The sequence below is a fragment of the Lagenorhynchus albirostris genome, chromosome 16 (assembly GCF_949774975.1).
Source record: "Lagenorhynchus albirostris chromosome 16, mLagAlb1.1, whole genome shotgun sequence".
Lineage (NCBI taxonomy): Eukaryota > Metazoa > Chordata > Mammalia > Artiodactyla > Delphinidae > Lagenorhynchus > Lagenorhynchus albirostris.
In genome coordinates, this window is record NC_083110.1 from 28,546,993 (window position 1) to 28,564,175 (window position 17,183).

The 17,183-nt window shown below is 44.5% G+C and overlaps 1 protein-coding gene across 1 annotated transcript in view; it reads right to left on the bottom strand.

Moving 5' to 3' along the window:
* Positions 1-17,183, bottom strand: part of KCNMA1 (potassium calcium-activated channel subfamily M alpha 1) — a 728,670-nt gene that overhangs the window by 147,413 nt on the left and 564,074 nt on the right. The window contains exons 12-14 of the mRNA XM_060126951.1: positions 16,477-16,586; positions 4,987-5,055; positions 2,650-2,661 (exon numbers count right to left, since the gene is read on the bottom strand). Coding sequence (XP_059982934.1) covers positions 2,650-2,661; positions 4,987-5,055; positions 16,477-16,586 — 191 coding nt within the window. The remainder of the gene's footprint in view (positions 1-2,649; positions 2,662-4,986; positions 5,056-16,476; positions 16,587-17,183) is intronic.

Consider the following 17,183-nt stretch of genomic DNA (forward strand, 5'->3'; position numbering starts at 1 on the left):
GTGTCTTCTTTCCCGCTCTAATAAAGAGAAACGTAGTCACAGCTGTTCTTTCAAAGAGCCAGCTGCAACTCTTACCAGTCGGGCCTATCAAAGGAGTGACCACACCTCTTCTAGGACGTTGGCAAATGAGCTAAGAATCTCCCAGGTGCATTAAGTATAAATACGTAAATATACAGAGATATAAACGGCATGTCACTTGGGGAGTTGGAACAATTGATTTCAATATTGAAAACACCACTCACTTAGAAACTGAAATATCAGTTCCTAAACATGAAATACATTCACATGAAACTGCTAGCAGGGCTCAGTCTAACAGGGAAACATCCTGTCGGGTTCCTCCGGGAAGGGAGCTCCAGCTCACAAGCTGCAACTCATTTCATGGCGTCTCTCTTGCCGAACGTTGCTCAGGTTGGAGATTTGGGGCTTGATGGGGCAAAATGATTTCTTCCCTTTCTCCACCACTTATGCATAACAACTGGGAAACAGCTAGTTATCCCTTCTTCAATCATCATAAACTTTACTTGTTTGCTGTTTTTGGAGACAACCAAGAATCAGTAATTCAACGGAAACAGATATTTTTTTAAAGGGAACTTTTATCCATTATGGATAAATATGACAGGTGCATATTTCTCTCCTCCCCACCCCCCAATTTTGATAGGTGTAGCGTACCATTCCCTGAGCAATTACAAAAATATCACTCACATGAGAAGATAGTTTGTACTTGATAACATGGTAATTATATCTGTGTCTAGCAAGCTAATGGGACTTCATTAACTAGAACAAGAAGATAAGAACCATCTAGAACTTCAGCTCATGCTGTGCCCAGATGAATCATGCCACTGGGAAGTGGCCTTTCTGACCACACAAGGTCATTGATGATTGCTATTGCGTGGGACTCTGTTTGACCCAATTGGTGCCCTGCAGTTTATGGGCTGTGCTAGGGCACAGCCTACAGAAACCCCAAAGCTCAAATCTTATTACCTTTCTGACACTTTTCATTTCATTACTTCTATGCTTTAAAATATATTCTGCTGGAGTCCCACACAACTAGACACACGCACTTTTCTTACAGAAGATATGTAAGAGCACAGTGTGTAGTCTATGCTTCAATATATTTGAGCCCAATTCACTGACACAGAGACAGCATAATAAAGATTGCTCCCAGTTGGTCACACTCAAATGACTGCCACTGTGGTCTGCCAATGACAGGGGCAAGGACTTGTTTAGCCTGAATCCATCTCAATCATTTTAGAAATGGCATTTTTAAATCTATTTTGCACATAAGGAAAAGAGTAGCCACATGGGATGGGGAAGAGAGTTCATTTGGGAAGGACCATGCTGGATATTTGGTTCTGGGAGCAAGCCATGTCACTTTCTGATACGCTTCAGGACAAGTCATGCCTACATCACATGCCTTCACCACAAGATAAAAGCACTCAAAGACCAAAAGCCAACAGCAGAGGTGCAACCACTGTGGACCTTTGAAGATGCAAAGTGTTGCAGTAACTTCTCGCAGTTGGATCATATCAATAATACCAAACTGACAGGAAGCCACCTCTACTCGAGAAAATCACAGAAGAATCTGACTTCGTAAAGAGTTCCAGACAAATACACACACACACACACACACACACACACACACACACACACACACACAATTACAAACACAAACACATGACAGTGATTACAATCACAGAGCAAAACAACTCTAGAGAGGATGAACGAGTAGGCATCTCAATAGTATGTTTTTGACAGTACTGTCTTCGAGAAAACGACATTGGAAATATTAACCCAAAAAGTTGAAAAAAAATCTATCGATGAGGATTTGGTCATGCTTCATGCAACATAAAACAGCAGCAAAACAGGGTGAGGTCACATGGTGAAAGTTGAGATACTTCATATTAAGAAATATGCCCAAACACACTGGGAAGAAAGAAAGCCATGGTGAGTTCATCTCAATAAACAGTACTCATTCGGTAAATCAAATGTGATGATCTGGAGATGCAGTAGCAGTGTTCTAAGTCTGTACTGAGTACTGGCCCAGAGAGAAAGTACGCCAAATGTTATCATCAAAATTAGCATAAGGAAAAAGAGTTAAGTGTAAGGGCTTGGTCTCTGTTTTGTGGATAAAAGGACACAAATTCGGCTCTACACACTGGAAACCCGACACAGGGCAGAGGAGGTCACTGGGAACGTGGATGTGGTATGCAGACAAATGGTACCAAGACACATCAGGACAGGACAGAAACAGACACCAAGGGCTGGAGAGAAGCGTCCTCCTTTGTCAACTCTAATAGCATTTGTTCCCATCGGTGGTGCCGTGACTGAAAACAGGACTGGGCCTCTGTTTTTGTGTAGGTTTCCTGCAAAGAAGTTAGTGCGCCATCCAAAAGGATCAACAAATCAAACAAGAAAAGCAATATGCTACTTTCAATTTTTATGGACTCTGGCTGGAGAGAGGTTCATATATAAAAATACATATATATACATATATATGTATCTACTAGACAAGGGAATGAGATTATATATACATATACACATATATGTATAATCTCTGTCTTCCTGAATTCTTGGCAAAGGGTTAGTCCTGTGGTTAGACGTGAAGACGGAGGGTGGAAGTTGGGAGGAAAGTTAACGAAGAGAGCATACCGCTTTCGGCTTCTGCAAAACGACAAGAAAAGAATTGAAAATCAAACAATTGGATAATAAATTGACTGACACCAGAAGGATAGAAGGAATAAAACCTTTGTTTCAAATTATCTGAAGGATGTGTGTGAAAACAAGGTTTTTCAACAAAGCACGGAAACAGTATCATGGGATAACAGCAACAGGGGAGGCAGTTCACACAGGTCGGAGGCACGGGGTGGGCGTGGAAAAGAGAAGCAGGGTTCTCCGAATTTTCACACCCGATCACTTAGGAAATGGGAGAGGAAGGGAAATGGGACATTTTTAAATGAAAAACAAAATCAAAACTATTATCTCAGGAAGGTCAGAAACTCAGTTCTTTTTAACACGGATATTGTGTGTGAGTCCTGTGTTTTCTCGGAGGCCCGATCCACATTCCCTCCAGCACACCTTTTTCCAAAAGAACCAATGTGCTTCCACACTGAGACCAAGCCACGTTTGAGGATTAAAGCTGGCAGCTGCACACAGAAAGCCAAAACCAAGCCAAACAAGTTCTTTCCTCCCTTTTCTGAAAAAGGAAATTTGAAAAAACTATCTGTATGTATAAATCCGGCTTCGTTGAAAACATCTCAGATTGGTGAATTAATGGGAACGTCCACCAAAGAAAAGATTGTGTCTTCAGAGAAAGCTCTGAGTTATTTTTCTTAGAATGGTGACAGTGGATTCACACCGAACCATGAACAGCCTTTCTCTCTCCCTCCTCGTGACCAAAAGGTGGCAGGTGGAAGACGGCTGGTCAAGGTTCAGGGTGCAGTCCCCTGCCATGAAATCATTCCAGCATGGTGGAGAAGCGCTATTCAGGATCACTTGCATCGCGACTTTTTTTTTTTTTTTTTAAGAGATGCACAGAAGTGATAAAGCGAGAACACTGAATTACACAAAGATTTACTGACTTGGCAACATGAAGAATATCATTTGCAGAAACCCAGGATACACATTTCCCCTACACAGGTACAGGTGGGTATTGGCAACAACATGGGCAAGCCACAATCCCAGAAACATCCACCTTATCTGTTGAACGGCAAAGAGCCAAGGACTCTTGGGTTTTTTGCAAATAAGATTTTTCACTTTGCCACCACAGAGAAGGAAAATGTGTATCTGTGTAAATAGCTGTTAACGGCTACAACCATGGTCTACCATGTGGCCACCAAATCTACCATTTTGTCTTCCTTTTGGTTGATTTGGAGTTTCAGAATAGCTTAACATGTGATCAGATTGACGTTGTGAGCAATCTGATCTGGTGGTTGAGGTAACAGAGAACATTGGAATGACTGGCTTCCAATCCAGCGTTTGTTTGGTGTTTTGTTGGTCATAGAGACACGGACTGAACATTTGGGGCTTTACTGAGTCATTCACCAGGATAATGAAAACTCCTTAAATGATGATAGCAGGAACCTTCTAGTCTTGCCCTGCACTCTGCTCAGTTATTAAGGCGTATGTTGGAGGGTATCTGCGCCCTTCCCTTGGGCACCTAAAGGAAGACTTTTTAGCATAGCTAGGAAAAAAGCACGGTTGTCCTTTCAGAGGACCCAAGCCTGAGCATTTCTCAGTGAGCTCTCTTCCAAAACTATTGATAAGAACTGGGGAGCCACAATCATCTCTCTTATGTCTGTAATGCATACAGTACTCCGACAAAATTCCTTGTTGATGCAACGCTTCCTTCTTTCAGCGCAAACTCATATATTGACTGGGGTGTTATCTATTTCGACCAGACCCAGTCCCTCATCAGTCTGATTTGCACATAATTAAGCGCAAAATAAATAAAGAGGGCTCCTGCCTCCAAGCCCTGCTCTCCTGGCTAATTTACATGTAGCTGATATTCATGCCACATGGATTTCAGTTGCACCGGGAGAGAAACATATGGTACACAATAGGCTGCTTGTAATTTGGCTACCAAGAGAGCTGGAAACTCCCATCACGACTCTGCCCCATGCCTGCTATGAAGGAGGCCAGAGTCCACCTGCTTTTTGATCACAGCAGTAAAAATGGGTTTAAGGACAGGGTCTGTCCCTGGTTTTATACTTAGAGGGTGAAAAGTGTAAGTTGGCATGATGGGTTAGAGATCTGGATGCCTCATCCCTTTCCCCCGGAAAAATACTCTTTGGGTGCCCAGCAGTGTCTGGGATAGAAGCGGCAGTGTCTACCTGAACACACCTTGAAATGTGCCTTCGAGTCAGAGAGGTGTTGCATTAGGCCTCCAAACAAATAAATAATGCGTAAGAAAGAAGTGGACTGAACGTTCCCGGGCTGCACTCTTACCATCATAAACGTCAGCCAGCCGCTGGGTCAGGGCAAACTTACCGGCTCTCTCGGTTGGCGGACTTGTACTCAATAGCTATCATCAGAAGCTTGAGCTTCACAAAACACAGCCTGCAATGAGACGGAGAAACCCCGCAGTCAGCGCTTCAGAACGACCAGAGCCACAGAACAAACACTGTTACGACCTTTCCATCTCCTGATGCGGTCATTACCCAAGGGACCCGCATTCTACGGTCACTGAGCCAGAGGGAGGGGGATGTGAGCCACACCTCCCCATCCTCCCCATTAAGCTTGATTTCTCACAAGTGATAAGGGGCTGAATGTTCAAAGTGCAAATTGCACTCAGCTCTGGATGTCTAGACACAGACCTGAAGCAGGGATTTGTGCCTGGGGATTTATGCTGGGCCAGATTCATTAGCCACTCGGTTGGGTAGTTAACTGCACGGGGAGGGAGGTATTTGGAGCAGCTGGACCTGTTATCTGGATTCCGTTTCGGTCTTTTGTACAAATGGCTCATACTGTTGTTCTGAGCAGACCCCTGTGCGCTCAGAATGATGGTAGTTATCCTTAGCCTCCGTGATGGTAATAATCCCAGCACATGGCGACGGCACTGTCACTCCTGGCTCCATCCAAGCTCTCACATTGCCCGGCAATGAGAGGATCTGGGCAAAGAGGATCTGGGCAAAGAGCTTTCTAGGGAGTGGAAACAGCAAGTGCAAGGGCCCTTAGGTAGGAAGGAAGTCGGGGTGTTTGAGGACCAGCATACAGGCCAGCGAGGCTGCAGCTGAGTGTGCAAAGTCGAGAGCGACCGTGATTAGGTCAGGGAACTAGGTGGAAACAAGATCATGAAGACTTTGCCGGCTACAACAAGGAATCTGCAGCTTATTCTAAGTGGACTGGGAGGCTCTGGGTTGCTTCTAAATAGAAAAGTGACACAATCAGATGCGCTGGACCCGTGTATGTATTGCTTGCAGGTAAGGTGGTGGTGAAGGCCTCAAGCTCTGCAATGGGAATAAGACCGATAGCTCATTACTGCCTGGGAGGCCATGATCCCCTGTATTGCTGTAAACAGACAGTCAGAGTTCAAAGGACCACTTCCATCCAGGCGTATTTGGGCTCTCCCAGTGATTTGCAGATTTTCTGATTCCTGCCAGCAGACTCTAATGACCTGGGTTTTGTGCTGATTGTGCAGTTTGCTGAAACACCAACCCACATACCCAACTACAGCTGGAAAAATGCTCTTCTTAATTTATGTTCCCTAGAGCACCACTAACACACACCCTTTACGGGGCTGTTACTTCTGGAGCTTAAATTGTTTAAACTATCAGGTGGCTTATGCAATATTTGTTGAAACAAATTACCAGATTAAGTAACCGCTTTCTAATGTAAATAACAACTAAGTGCCAAACTCAAGGAGAAGGCTGATCTTAACTTAGCATTGATCACGAAGATGCTGATTTGCTGAAATCCTATGAGCAATGGCCACTCCGATTTGGGATTCTGGTGGTTCACGGGATCAAGGATCTTAACTGCTTTAACGACCTGACTGTTGGTGACAAGGGAAGAAACAGTTCATAGTAATGGTGGATTATGTCCTCCTAGCTACTACGATATCATCTACCACTTAGATAGAAAAAGAAAGGCGCTTCCTAACTCAGAAAAGTCAATAAAATCTACATGGCCTTGGGCATATTCCTTACCTAGCACAGGGCGGACCAGCAGATCTGAGACCTCTTTTGTAACTTTCAAATCAATATCTAAAATTTTTCTACATGGCCTTACAGAAGCCTCTTTTTAAGAATGCTCTGACCTAAAACAAGCCTTTGTTCACTGGCCAAAGGGACTAAGAAGAGAGGGACAGAGTGATGTAAACAAAGTGATCACAGGCAGACCTGGGAGATATTGTGGGTTTGGTCCAGGCCACCACAATAAAGCAATTATCACAATAAAGCAAGTAAGGTGAAGTTTTTGGTTTCCCAGTGTATATAAAAGTTATGTTTACACTATAGTCTATTAGTGTGCAATAGCATTATGTCGAAAAAATCAATGAACACACCTTAATTAAAAACTACTCTATTGCTAAAAAAACCCCAAAACAATTACAATAGTAACATCAAAGATCACAGATCACCATAACAAATATAGTAATCATGAAAAAGTTTGAAATATTGTGAGAATTACCAAAATGTGACACAGAGACATGAAGTGAGTAAATACTGTTGGAAAAATGGCACTGATAGTGTTGCTTGAACAGGGTTGTCACAAACGTTCAATTTGTAAAAAAAAAAAAAAAAAAAAAATGCAGTATCTGCAAAGTGCAAAAAAGCCAAGTGTAATAAAAAGAGGTATGCCGGTACATGCAAACAGTGCCACAACCATAGATTTTCAGACTCAGGCACTTCAAGACTGGCTGGTCCTGCCCTTCTCGTACAGATAACAGACTGAGGTCCAAAGAAGGAAAAGCGACTTGTTCAAGGTTAAATGGCCTTTATGGAGAAAAGCCAAAAGTGGAAATCAAACAACTTGTTCAAGGTTAAACAATTTTCATGTAGAAATGTCAGAAGTGGAAATCAAGTCTCTAGGCAGTATGCTACACAGATGCTTCTTATAAAAGCAAAGGAAATGAAGTGGTTGCCAGAAACCCAACATGCAGATATGTTCTGTTTGGTCAGTACAGCATTTAAGAAAAAAAAAAAAAAAAAATCTAGAATTAGGTACCAACAGGTGATTTCATATAAAAGCGAGCTTTTCAGCTTTCCTCGATAAATCAGATGGAGCCACATTCCATATGGCTAAAAGGGACTGCACCTTCAAAGCAATTACCCCTCTGGGTGGGACACGTGCTCTCCAATGTGCCACAGTCTCGACTACCCCCTACTGTCTCGGACCTCCTCATTCTAATTCTTTGTTGCTAACTGCCTGCCCCCTATGGGCATCTAAGCTATTACTCCCTACTCTAGTTGAGTATCCTCTGGATGTCTGCGAAGTACAAATCTTGAGTAATTTACAATTTACACCGGAAACAGACCTACGTCTCTCCCTGTTTAAAAGCACAGGTTTTCGTGAGTTCCTGCCACAGAGAACTGGCGAAGGTCAGGGTGCTGGGCTTAAGGCTGCAGCTCAGGCACAGCCTCTGTTGTGGTTCTGGGGGGAAGGGCAGATCAAGGTGAGTAAACAGGGAGTGGGTACGGTGGGGTGTGGTAATTACTTGTTTACTTGCCTCTCTGCCCTCTACACTGAGCTTCTTCAGGGCAAGATGTATGCTTGTCTCGCTGGTAGTTTGCAAAATGCAAGGAGTAAGCTTTCAGTAAATGCTGATTAAGTAAATGTATGAAAGAATGGGGAGCAGACTCTCATGAGTTGCTAGAATTATCTACAACAGGTAAAGTGGTAAACTAGGAAAGTCTAGTTTAGGCAGAGAAAGCTTGGAAGTGAGCTAGCATCGTGAAACGACATGCTTTTTAACTTGGTGGATAGAAGCAGACAGATAGGAAAAGAAGGGCGTAGAATGGAATAATAGCAGTGATATGCTCTGGGAATCTAATGTTTGCTTTCAATCCGCTATGACATGTGGTAAGTACAATTCTAAGATACAGACAGCGATTTCTCCTTGGAACCCTCTGCAGATCCTGTTACAAAGGATGTGCCTTTGGACTACTTAGAATTGATGTCCTGAAATTAAATATTTACTTGCAACATTTACACCATTTTTCTGGTAAAGCAAAATGGGTTTTGCTCATCCAATCCTTAAAGTTATTCTTATGGCTTAAACATACACAGACCTGGGGTAGGAAAGAGAAAGGAGGCTTAGCATGAGGTAGAGTATAAGAGAGAAACAAGGTAGCTTCCACAATGTGATAAACAGGATGAAATCAGCCATAAGTTAGCAAGAATTTAATTCCTCGTTTCTAAAATAAAATGTCCCAGTATGTCCAATGCCGGAAGTTGCCACTTGTTGCAAAAATAATTACGGGGGAATAGGAATGACTTCTTTTTTCAAGGAAAAAAAAAAGTTAGATTACTTTCTTGGTAATTATTAAGTAGAGGTCTACCAAATTTGACAACATTATACAAAGCCCTCTTTTTCTTTTTTTCTTTACTGCCAGCATCATCTGTTAACCACAGTAGTTTCAACCCAAATGTTCCTGAACAAAGGCTCTTAAGAATTAGAGTCCAACTGTTTCTACCTACCCAGAGGGAAATAAATTATTCTTGCTATTAAATCAGCCCCCTTGACTAGAAAGATTGCTTGCTGGTGTGAATTAAGCATAGAAACCTGTCGTGGAGTTTGCACCTTCTAATGTGTTCAGGAAGGGTATGCAAAGGTGTGGTTTGGGGCTGACTCACCTAGGAGTGAAGGGGCAAGGAGAGAAGAGGCAGCTTTCACTGTGCCCCCCAAACCCAGCTCTGCCCCAAAGCGCCAGCCCCTCTTCAGTTGTCCAGAGGGACCCTGGGAATGTCAGGCTGATACATGTAACCAGAGTAGATGAGGATGTAAATACTGCACATTGGGGAACCAGATCTTTAGGATCTAGGGGCTAAAATGAAAAAAAGATCCACATTTAGGAGCTTTGATTTAAAATGATAGGCTCTCAAAATGGAAACATCTAGTTAAAGAAAACTCGAACCAGTGGGATTTGTAAGACTCAGCACCAGGAAAATGGAAGTGATTTAAAATGCCCGTGAAAAATGTTGTTCAGATTTCCCAGCAGCTTTCACAGACGTGCAGTGGGAAGGCTTCAGAACACCCTCACCTTTGAACACTCATAATATCTCCACTAGCACACCTAAGACACTTGAATTTAAATATAATTACATTCTTTCGTATGGACAGTTAACATTTGCCCAAAATGTCAGTAACTGCATATTTTAGAAAGCTTTGCTATTATTATTAATCAGAAACATAAAATGTAAACTGTGTGTTTGTTATGTGTACCCAGCATCAAGTGAAGCCCCAGTATTTCCCACTGGACTGCCGCCCTGACCCTTCCTGTGGAGAATTCTAGAATGGCCACTGCCTCTGTAGCCTTCGATTAAGGGTTTTCATAGATTTTATGGCCCCTGGTTTATTCACATGTGGCAGGATTGTCGGTCACCTTCTGAATCCCTGTAACAGAAGTAATCATAAACGTTGTATTCCTATGTGTGTTCATATATGCTCAGTCCCAATTACAATACCCCCGAATAATGGGAGGAATAGGGCCAGTTCTTTGAGGAAAAATATGTTTTCAAGATGAGACTCAAGCTTCTCCATAAATTCTCATAAAAGGTTCATTTCTGCAGCCTGGCTAAATAAATCCACCATATAACAATAGAGTCTGCTGGCTTCTTTCTGCTCCATGTTCAAATTCGGATGCCCTTCTCTAAGAACTACTGATTTCACAGAACTTAAGTTAAACTAGCTGTAGCTTTCACTGGGCAAGAGACCCAGCTTTCTCTAGGCAGCCTGGAATTTAAGTTTCCTCAAGTGGCTTCCCTGGAAAGATCGGTCCATGCCAAACAACACAGGATGAGAGCGTGATTTTCTCAATGTTTAGGGCCCTGGATGCGGGTGGATGGGGGGAAGGAGAACCATGCCCTGCAGACCCCGCACTGTCTAAACCAGCACAGAAGCGTCCAGGCTTGCATTTGGGCTGGAGGGCAGAACTCCTGCCCTTTAGCGTAGGGAAGATCTGGTCAGAGTTCCTCAAGCTACCTAGGCATTAAATACTCCACATCAAATCTGAATTGTAACAGCTGCAGGGGGACACAGACATGCAGTATTTCAAATACATCTTTTGTCCTAATCCCCTGAGCTGTAAAACCTGATACAATTAAGCATTTATATTTTGCAAGTGACGACTGATTGACTGATCTGCTCACCGTGAGATTCAGGACCTGGCACATGGCATTCTTGCAGTAGCCAAACCTGTGAACCTGTGGCTTCCTGCACTCCTCCTTCCCACCTCCCTCCTCTGCCCTCACTCCCCTACCCGGAGGCAGGCGGGTACAACCTCTCGTTTGCTAGTTCTCATAATAAAAACACTATCGCTGTTTCCCCCTGAAAACATCACATGTCAAAAGAACTCTGATTTTTCTCCTTCTCCCATCTAAAGTGGAAATCAACTTGTTCTCGTTGGAAAACCTCAGAGACCTGGGTATTGAGAGAGTTCTCTGCGGCTCCCAGCCTCCTGGTTCCCTATCCCTTACAAATCCCTCTTCCCTCTTTATTCCTTCTCTGAACCCAACCTCCATACAAGGTATAGCTCAAGTATCGCCTCTTCTAGGAAGCCTCTCCTGGCCACCCCAGCCTGCAGGGAGCTCTCAGCATCTGTCCCCCGGCTGTGTGCATCCACCACACACTCATCAATGGGCGCGCATCTCTCCCTGAGGATGGGCATTACTTTCTTTCACCAGACTGCAAACTCGCAGAAGGCAGCAGCTGCAGGGAAACAGGATCTTTTCCTCGGCATCTGAAAGTAGTGCTATTAATCTTTTAATGAGCACATATTTGATCACATCTAATTGCACCATGCCTGGCCCACTGGCACAAATACCCCAAGCTCATCAAACAGCTAGCTGGTTGACCGGCTGCTGACCGATGGCAGAATTTTCTAAAAGGTAAGAGTAAATAAAACGCGGAAATGTCACGATATATTTCTTTCTTTCTTGGTGTTTATATCATATTCAGCGGGCAGAATAGAAGGGTGGTGGGAAGAGGATAGGCAGGAGAGGGGAAAAGGGCATTAGCTGGTACTGAGAGACAAGTTCTAGCATTCCGATTTTAGAGTTGAGGAAACCGGGGCGAGCACTAAGCCCAAGGTCAGGCAGCTGGTAACCATCAAAAGGAGGTAGGGGGCTTCCCTGGTGGCGCAGTGGTTGAGAGTCCGCCTGCCGATGCAGGGGACACGGGTTCGTGCCCCGGTCCGGGAAGATCCCACATGCCGCGGAGCGGCTGGGCCCGTGAGCCATGGCCACCGAGCCTGCACGTCTGGAGCTTGTGCTCCGCAACGGGAGAGGCCACAGCAGTGAGAGGCCCGCGTACCGCAAAAAAAAAAAAAAAAGAAGGAGGTAGGCAGAAATCAACTATCTTGTCCCAAATCATATATCCAGCAAGTGGGTTTGACCCCAGACCTTTGCGACTCCACAGCTCACACCACCTGACATCACACAGCATCCTACTACTTGAACCACTCAAAAACAGGACCCCTTCGTGGAAAACATAGCCTCATACCCCAGCCCCGGCCTCCTGCAGGCTTGGCTGGCACTGGCCATCTGCACCTTCCACAGTCAGCTACTGAGGAAGATGGGGTGTGGGAGGGAAAGGGAAGCGGGTGGTTTCCTGGTGTTCAGAGAACAATGGGTGGCACCCTCTCTTTCAGATCCCATAGCTCCTTTGCCTTGATCTTACTGCCACACAGACCAGGGGCAAGCCAGCTATGCAAAACCAAAGGGAGATGCTCAGGAGTTGCTGGCGCTTAAAAGGAACACCCTAAGAGCATCCTGAGGAAGGTCCAGGCCATACCCACTATGGTGTCCATCAAGGCCAAGAGACATCTGGCTTGTTGCACCCTAAATTGTCCTCCTCTGCATTTGGTGCTTAACTGTTCTCCCCACCCTGAAATTGCTTTTACGATCCCCAGCGGAAACCTGAATGAGAGCATTAAAGGGCTCAGTACCCCCACGTCTTTTTCCTATTCTGATTTGGATTAGGCGTGGGGAGTGGGGAGAGCAGTCATCAGTTTGCCTGGCACGGTAGAGGGCAGACTCATTCCTATATCCATGGAGACTGCCGAATACCCTTCGTGAAGAAGGAGCGATGGAGAGGAAGCACCCACAAAGGCCCAAATCCTAACATTAGCTGGTAAGATGTGGCCCACCTACAATTCTATGATTTGGCAAAAATCAGAAACGTTCCAGTGACTGAGCCCGAAGTTGGGATAAGAAGTTATTCCAGCCTGTGGTGTGGAGAATGGGGTTGCTGGGGGTCCCCAGTCATCAGACTGAATCAGAATCACCCCCACTCACCTACAAAAAAAAATGCAGATTTGGGGGATCTACCCCAGATATTAGAATCTGGAGATGGAACCTAGAATCCTCTGTTTCATAAGCTCCCCAGGAGGCTCTTAATTAGCCAGCCTTCATCTACCACATCCTCCAAGCTGATCCCAACTGCATGAGGCCCCAGCATCGAAATCCTGGTACTGTAACTTGTCTGCTAGGTGGCTTTGGAAGGGGACACCAATGTCCTCTGAGTCTCAGTGTCCTCCTTCATAAACCAGGGATGGTAATACTCACATAATCGTCACCGGATTTTTGTGAGGATTCAGTGAGAAAATGTAAGTGACATATTTAGAAATGATACTGCATTTTGTCTAAATTAGTTATTGCTTTTGGAACAAAGCTGCGTCTTCTGGTGATACACACGTGAAGGCCAAAGGCTGGTGCAGAGAAGCTGGTGCAAGTCTTTCCTGAGCCGGAGAAAGCGTCTCTCTGCTCGAAATTCTTAAAAAAGCTCAACTTGGGGGCCTCCTGCCCCTCCTCTCTCTCCTCCTCCCACATCTATTCTCTTGGGAAACGACCTCAGATTGCACCCATTAATCCTGCCCCCTCAGCTTTTCACTGAATGCCTCTCCCAGCTTCTGAAAAAACTCCAATCTTTTCGGTGTGGTGATCCTACCCTGCAAGGGGGCACTCTGCCAGCCCAAGGGAAGAGCAAATTTATTTCTTTTCATGCTTCAAGACGTTACTGGCTGCATATTGTTTTAATGCCGTGCATAATTACAGAGACGGCTCTGAAAATCTGTATACTTTATCAGTGCTTTATTATACCCAGAATATTCTCCAACTCTTTTTCTTCTACGTGAACCAGCTGAAAATATATTTTGGCGTCCTTCATGTCATCTTGAAATTGAATAGCCAATTCTTACTGCAATGAAAATACTTATGCGCCAGCCTGGTGATATACAACCCTACACTCTAATTACGGCTGTGCTTTAATTAACCTGAATTGAAGAGTGTTATCATTAAACTGCTGGTAACTCTGAGTTATGGCTTTTCTTTAATTTAAAGTAGAAAACACAGATAATTAAGCCTCCAGATAATCAAATGCTTGAGGAGAGCTTCAATGTTTTGGGATGTTCCTAAATCTCATTAAGTGTCCTTTCTTTATTGATTATTCCTACCTCTGCTGTATCATTGTGTTAAACGAGCAATAGCAGTCAGTTGAACACATTCTCACTCACATCACAAGTTTTGCATGTTGCATGATGGTATTTTGTTTTTTGTCTTTGTATTCCGGAAGCTGTACCAAACAAACACCAAATTCTCTGACAACAAGGTATGTCTGAGGGATCTTCTCCTTCTCGGAACATGTTGTCAAGGGAAATATTTACAGACTAGTGTCCAGCTCTTGAACCGGCTCCAAAGGGCAGAGAAGTTTCACACACCCAACGGGTCAGAGTTGGCAAACTCACACATCGAGGGGGCCAGGCCCTGATGTAAATGCAAATCTGGCCAGTTTAAGACATCAGGGAGGGGAGGCCCTTCACTAAACCCCTCCTTACAGCACACTGGAGTCCCTTAGCATTCAGTAGAAATGCAAGTCCCGTGTTGGTTCATCAGATTTTCAAAAGAGGCCAGGAATCTAGTTTTTATGTGAAGAACCACCTTTCTGAAACATTGGCGACTAACTGTTAAGAAATGAAACACCGTGTAGGACAAATACGTGAGTCCAACTGACCCCACAGGTATCCCAGCTGGAACTTCTAGAGGGAGCGGTTCTAACCTTCCAGGTTAACACTCTTAAAATGAACTCACTCAGTTTCCAGAAGCAAAATAAGAGAAGCGATGGGAAAGCAGGAAGGGGGTGGGGGGAGGGACATGGACTAAGGGATTTGCAAGGCAGCACTCATGTTGACACCAATCAAGCCCAGGAGACTCAAAGACAAGGAAGGGGACTTCACATACTCCACTGCTAATGCCTGAGGGGCCACAGGACTCCTCCAGGCGTTGGCAGTTCTGCTGTGGGCTCAGGCCACATCTACATCAGACCTAAGAGGCCTCAATTGCATTTTCATATGACCAGCTTCTAATGTAAGTCCTGAATCCTCCTGGACTTTTTATCCTAGGCAGGCCACTCTCCAAGATAGAGAAAATCGCCTGGGACAGCCTCAGTGTTCCAGGACCCAGTGCCTCGGAATGGATAACTCCTTTCCATGGCAGAATGAGAAATGGCTCTCAAAGAAAGGAACACATGGGAGTTACAATAGGGCATCCACTTTCGGAAAATAACTCCTTCGGAATCAATTACCTATGCCCTCTTCCAGTCCATTTAGCGTTTAAACTTTCGCTTCGAGACAGGGTGAGAAATCTCAGTAAACAGTCAAACCAGTTTGGATTGCTTAGGGCCTGGGCCCAGGGACAGGCAGGGTGCACCTGCTGTGCTCACTGACAGAAGTCACTGACGGGTAAACACCAAGCTACCAGGTGCCCTGGCCCCCCTCTGCTGTGCACAGAACAGCAAACTATGAGACAAAGGAACCCAAGAGCCCCCCAGGACTGTCCTCTTCAGGACGCCCTTTCCAGAAGGTGGGTTTGGTTTCCAGGCAGGTAGACAGCACAAGGGAAGAGCTCTTCTTCCTCAGCCCAGTGGGTTCCCAGGTTCCCCTGTTTCTTCCCAGTTTTCATCCATGAGACGGAGTTTACCAAATTCTTTGCTCAGTGTCCAAGTACAGGGCTTCATGTTTCAGCATTCCCAGGGAGTCTGTGTTTTCATAAGGACAAAGCGCCTGTTTGACTTACATCCAACATCTGAGCTTCTAGGTGGGGAATCTGAGGCATCGTCCTGGTGGAAGTTTCTTGGGGTCTGGGACACCTGGAGCTCCTGACGTCATAACCCTTAAACGATCACCTGTTCTACCTCGAGGGGTCGTGCAGGCTGGGGCCACCCCTTGCTCAAATCCATCTTGCTGAGCCAGTATAAGGAGATGCTAAGTCTTTTTATTGTTATAACATACCAGCTGTCCATCTCGGGGCTAAACCACTCAGGACTATTTCCAGGTCTCTCTGTGTACATTTGGTTCCACATTGCCTCAGGAAATAGTGAAAGCACTTTGAACAGTGGCTTCTCTGATGTCTTTATGATCTGACTTAATTGAAAGATTAAAATTTCTTTCACCAAGGTGCTAGCAAGATTTGGTTTTGCCCTGGTAAAATCAGAGGCATGGGTTCCTGCGACCCTTCATACATGTGTCTACGTCACAGGGGAGTAATTCAAGATATGCAGGAAAACTGCAGTTCATAACTTAGGTCAAATGATGAATCCAAGCCTGAGATTCTCAGGACTGGAGGGAAAGGAGAGCCAGCAGAAATCCCCAAGGCAGGGGCCACATAATGACCCATCTTCCCCTTCATCACAGAAGGCTGAGCACAGGACACTTGGTAATTGTCGAGTGTCCCCACTGTGCCGGCCATAGGTGGGGTGCACTTCCTTCCAGAGACACGTTAAATGTTTTCTGAAAGCCAAAGAGCATATGGTTAATGGTCACTTACTCACAAACAGTAGGGAAGGACAGACCCACGAAGGCACTGGAGAGATATTCTGTGTACATTTCATTTGAGACTCCTTCCAAGTAGTATTTCTGCCACGTGTCTTCCTCAATCTAAGGGAGAAGAACACAGGAGAAGGGTTTAAGATAGGATAGTAAAAGGAAAGTGGGGTTACCCCATCTGGCAAACAAATGAATGCACTGGTTGTGTCATGGCGACCTTCCTGAACAACCAGGAACATACCCCATCACCACATGAAGCTTCCATGCCCCTAAACTCACAGACTAGACGGATGTCCCCTCTAACGCACCACTTCTTCCTAAACCTGTATGACTTCCAAGAATGTGGAGGCATGGGCACTCATCCACAATTGATAAAAATTTTTGAGAGCAATTTTTAAATTGTTATCAAAATGTACAAAAGTGCGTACTCTTTTACACAATTCCATTTTAAGTATTCATAGCAAAGAAACAGGTAGATAAGCATACACATACACATGTACAAGAACATCCTTCTTGTTCTTAGAACAAGAAATTAGAAATAACCACAAATGGTAGGTTTATACCATGGAATACAGGGAAGCAATTACAAATTATGATGAAAATGTATATATTTTCACAGAGAAATTACCTTAAAAGGCACATTACTAAATAGTGTGTATAGTCTGATCCTATTTTTAAATACCCTATAATTATCTGAATGTTCGTAAA